Source organism: Benincasa hispida, chromosome 9 (assembly GCF_027475165.1).
Source record: "Benincasa hispida cultivar pf3 chromosome 9, pf3_genome.v1.1, whole genome shotgun sequence".
NCBI lineage: Eukaryota > Viridiplantae > Streptophyta > Magnoliopsida > Cucurbitales > Cucurbitaceae > Benincasa > Benincasa hispida.
In genome coordinates, this window is record NC_143486.1 from 37,101,691 (window position 1) to 37,105,415 (window position 3,725).

Consider the following 3,725-nt stretch of genomic DNA (forward strand, 5'->3'; position numbering starts at 1 on the left):
AAAATATTCAACTAATTTATTAAGAATATGTATAAAATTATGAAAAACAATTCAAAGATTTGAATAAATTTGAAATTTGATTAGATAAAATAAAATTTAATCATACACGAATATTTAAAATATAAAATTAGTAAAAAAAAATCTAGATATTTAATTAAATTGAGATTAACTCGAAAAGTGGTAAACATAATCTAAATTAATAATAAAATATACAGATTACATTAACCACATGAAGAAAATAAAAAGGAAATTGTTCTTAAGGAACGTTGTTCTCAAGGAAAATCAACAATTAGCCTATATACAGAACTCGACCTTGTTTATGATTCTACACTTACCATATATTTGTAATTTCATCAATAACAAATACGAACTAGACAAAGACAAATCAATGATTTAGAAATTTATGGTCATATGCATATCGCGTGAGTTGCCATAAATCTTATTATTGGCCGATTCTGCCATTTTTCATATCAAAATCCTAAATTTTGCCATATACTCCAATTCAATTCCCATAAATAATATGGCAGTTTAGGCACCTTTCTAATTAGCAAGCCCAAGTTAACGAAACCATCAAGAGAAGGAATGTACATCCCTACAATCTGCAATCAAATTCACGATGTGCATCGAGGGAGGGAAAGGAAGAAGGGGTTGGATAATACACAAAAATTGATTTTATCAACAAATTCTTCCGTTGGGAGGGGGTTGGATTGAATACATGCAGGTTGTTCAGCTCGGTTTGAGGCTCAAACCAGCCGAACCAAACCGCTTCACCCTAATTCAAACGGAGGGTCCTCACTAGTCTTCACCTTCTCAGTTACTCTCAATTTTAACAGCAGTAGCCTTTCTCGTCGCTCTCCTTTTGCTTTGTATTTGGCGAACGAATTCAGCTACCAATACATGGAAATCTGGACGAAGCTTACTAGTCGAGGAGACGTTAAGACCTGCTTTTCTTAAATCTCGAGCTAAACACTTCTCACCTTTTTGTAGATGACCAGGGCAATAGCAGGGAACAGTTGATCTTAAAACGGGCTTTGAACATAGAAGCGGCCCTGACTGCATACTGTAAATGGAAAAGGGTTTCTTGTTAATGGAAAACGAAAAAACTTCATATTGCTGCAATGGAAGGTTGAGCTAATCAAAGTTCTGGTTAATAAAATCACAAGTCAGGCACCAACTTATAGTTTCCTCAACACAAGACATCTTTGCCCACCCAAAGTACAAAATGTCAATATGCATTGCCCCTAATTCCAGAAAAGGCTTCAAACACAAAGGCCCAAAAAAGAAAAATAAAAGCTCAATCGAAGGTTGTGAACATCAACTTTAGATCGATGCAAAAGAAGATGATGTGACAAATAATTCACAGCTCAACAACGTTACCTACTTTTCGATTATAAAAATATTCTTAAAATACACAAATAAAACCCCTAAACTAGCTTCTTTCCTTTGTAGAATCCACTAAAATTATTGGAGAGTTCTTTGGAAGGGAGCAGACCCTATAGGAGGCTGCCTTTTCATTAATCAGATTCAGCTCTCACTTACCTTGCATTGATGATATGGGATTGAGATACACAAAACATTAGAGGCCTAGGGGACAACAAAATTTCCTGTAAATATTGTAATGATAAGTTTGCTTGGGTTCTTACCACATGGTTTTCACTTGGTCAATTCAAGCAGTAGATAGATGACAACCATTGTTCATGTTCTTTAACTAAGAGGATTGGGAAAATGGTGCTATATTCTACAATGGGAATTTGAGAGGACTTGAACATTAGAAAAGCCTTTATCCTTAGCGTCTACTCTGACCAACTCTATCAAGATTTCATCTTAGGCCATCCAAACAAGAACAAATAGAAGAAATTCAAAGATTTATTTATGAAAGAAACTGTTAGTAAAGTTCATAGCAAGCAAGAACACATCATAAATCATCATACTGATACCAATAATAGGTAAGCATTCTCTATTCATTGCTATTGCTAATCAAGTAGAAATTTAACATTTAATAGTACTACTAAGCAGCGAAAAGAAATGATCAGTTATACAGAATGCAAACCTCTTGATTACAAAGGTACAACCCTTGTAGAGCCTCTGCTTTTTGTCCGAGAGGATATGAGCATGACAGTATTTTGTCAACGCCATTGCCTTTGCCTTGCAACCTGTGACATCACACCGTCTAATCTCATCACTCCCGGTCACAGAACCTAATCCTAGCTTTCCATTTTCCCCAATACCCTCTGGATAATCACCAATGCCCTCAGCCTCCTTCTCGTCCTCCTTAAATGGACTCTTGCCATATGTCCAATAATATTCCCTGTATTTGCGCTTGAGTTCCTCCAACAAAAACCAGTACACTTGCTTTAAGATTCGACAAAGTTGTTTCACTCTCCGGGACCGGCGCTCAAGTACTTCTCGACGAGCACAGACCTCAGAAGCGGCAAGTGCTCGATCGCGATCCGCCCCATCAATGAGAATAGGAAGTGGGGTAACAGGAGGAGGTTGAAACGAACCAGGCGAGCTTGATTCTGCCATGACCTACGAAGTTATCACATCCAAGACGATTATTCATAATGTCTGATGCAAGAGTGAAGAACAATTATATAGAAATGTATAACTACATAATCCACTGATATTAAAATAATAATAATAATAATAACAACAACAGTTCTTCCGATCTCTGATCATCCTGTTATGTTCTTGAAGACTATGGAGCACCAAGAATCTATCAAAAGCTTTACTCAAACCCCCATTTCATGTACCATCAATTTTATACTAAATTAACTTCAACTACCAACTAAAAACGATTGCATAGAACAAGAGACTATCCAGCACACAAAATTCTCATGTAGAGCAATCCAAATAAGGTCGAATTGGGCAGGATTTTAGATTAACTTTGACCCTATTTAGAAATTGGTTGAATTGTAGAAAAAAAAAATAATCGCAGCACCTCAGCAACGAACGACTGAGAGGGGGTGGTGTTGCGGAAGACAGAGTGTGCACCTTGGCGACGAGAATGCGGTGGGCAGTCGGCGACGAGTAGAGGAAGGCTGTGCAGTAGTGGGTGCCGGCGAGGTTGCAGCAGAGAGGTAGACAGAGAGAGAAGGAAGAAACGGGCGTTTGCCGATGGAGGGTGGCGGCGTGCGACTGCGGCGGAGAGGGTTTGCCGGCGTAGGCTGTAGCGGAGAGGGGGATATGGAGAAGGAAAAGGGGAAAAACAAACCGGCAGAGATAGCTGTGTGGCGGCGGCAACGTGAGGGAGAAGGAAGATAAGGGTGGGAAGGGAATAGAAACTAGGGTTTCTTCTTTTAAGTTCATAGTGGTTTTTTCTTTAAAAAAAATAATGTATTATAAATATACGAATATGAATGATAAACATGGAAAATAAGTACTCAGGAAAATATTGAAAAGAATGGGAAAATTGCTAAGAATAGATCAAAATTAGGAAGCCCAAAGAGTTTTGGGGGAAAAGCAAGTAAATTTGTTCTATTTGACTTCCATCTCTCCTCTCTTAATCGTGGAGTTAATACGTTAGAGCTAGTAAATTTGTATAAGAGTCTAGAATTGTAATTTGTATAAGAGTCTAGAATTGTAAGATAAAGTTTTAAGATGATGGTAGAAAGTAGATTAAGAGAGAAATATTGAAATTCTCGATAAATGTGAAAAGTAGAAAAAGATGGAAAAATAAAATTACTCCATAAATGTGAAAACATTTACGATTGAATTTGAGTTAT

General features: G+C 37.2%; 1 protein-coding gene across 2 annotated transcripts; it reads right to left on the reverse strand.

Annotated features, from left to right (window-relative positions):
- Positions 1 to 506: 506 nt before the first annotated feature.
- LOC120084404 (uncharacterized) lies at positions 507 to 3,438 on the reverse strand. Of its 2 annotated transcripts, none has more exons than XM_039040171.2 (3): positions 2,995 to 3,438; positions 2,051 to 2,529; positions 507 to 1,060 (listed from the first exon to the last, which is right to left on the reverse strand). In XM_039040171.2, the coding sequence occupies exons 1-3, from the start codon at positions 3,307 to 3,309 to the stop codon at positions 811 to 813; spliced, it is 1,044 nt and encodes a 347-aa protein (XP_038896099.1). In that variant the 5' UTR covers positions 3,310 to 3,438; the 3' UTR covers positions 507 to 810. The 2 variants fall into 2 exon arrangements, with proteins under 2 accessions (XP_038896099.1, XP_038896101.1); XM_039040173.2 differs by having other exon boundaries at positions 2,942 to 3,396.
- Positions 3,439 to 3,725: the final 287 nt, after the last annotated feature.

Bases quoted from the DNA above. Each gene is read 5' to 3' on its own strand.
- LOC120084404 (XM_039040171.2), bottom strand. From the start codon at position 3,309: ATGAACTTAAAAGAAGAAACCCTAGTTTCTATTCCCTTCCCACCCTTA. The intron at 2,530-2,994 runs GTGCACACTCTG...ATAACTTCGTAG, and splicing joins ACCGCATTCTCGTCGCCAAG to GTCATGGCAGAATCAAGCTC. The intron at 1,061-2,050 runs GTTTGCATTCTG...TTCCATTTACAG, and splicing joins TGTACCTTTGTAATCAAGAG to TATGCAGTCAGGGCCGCTTC.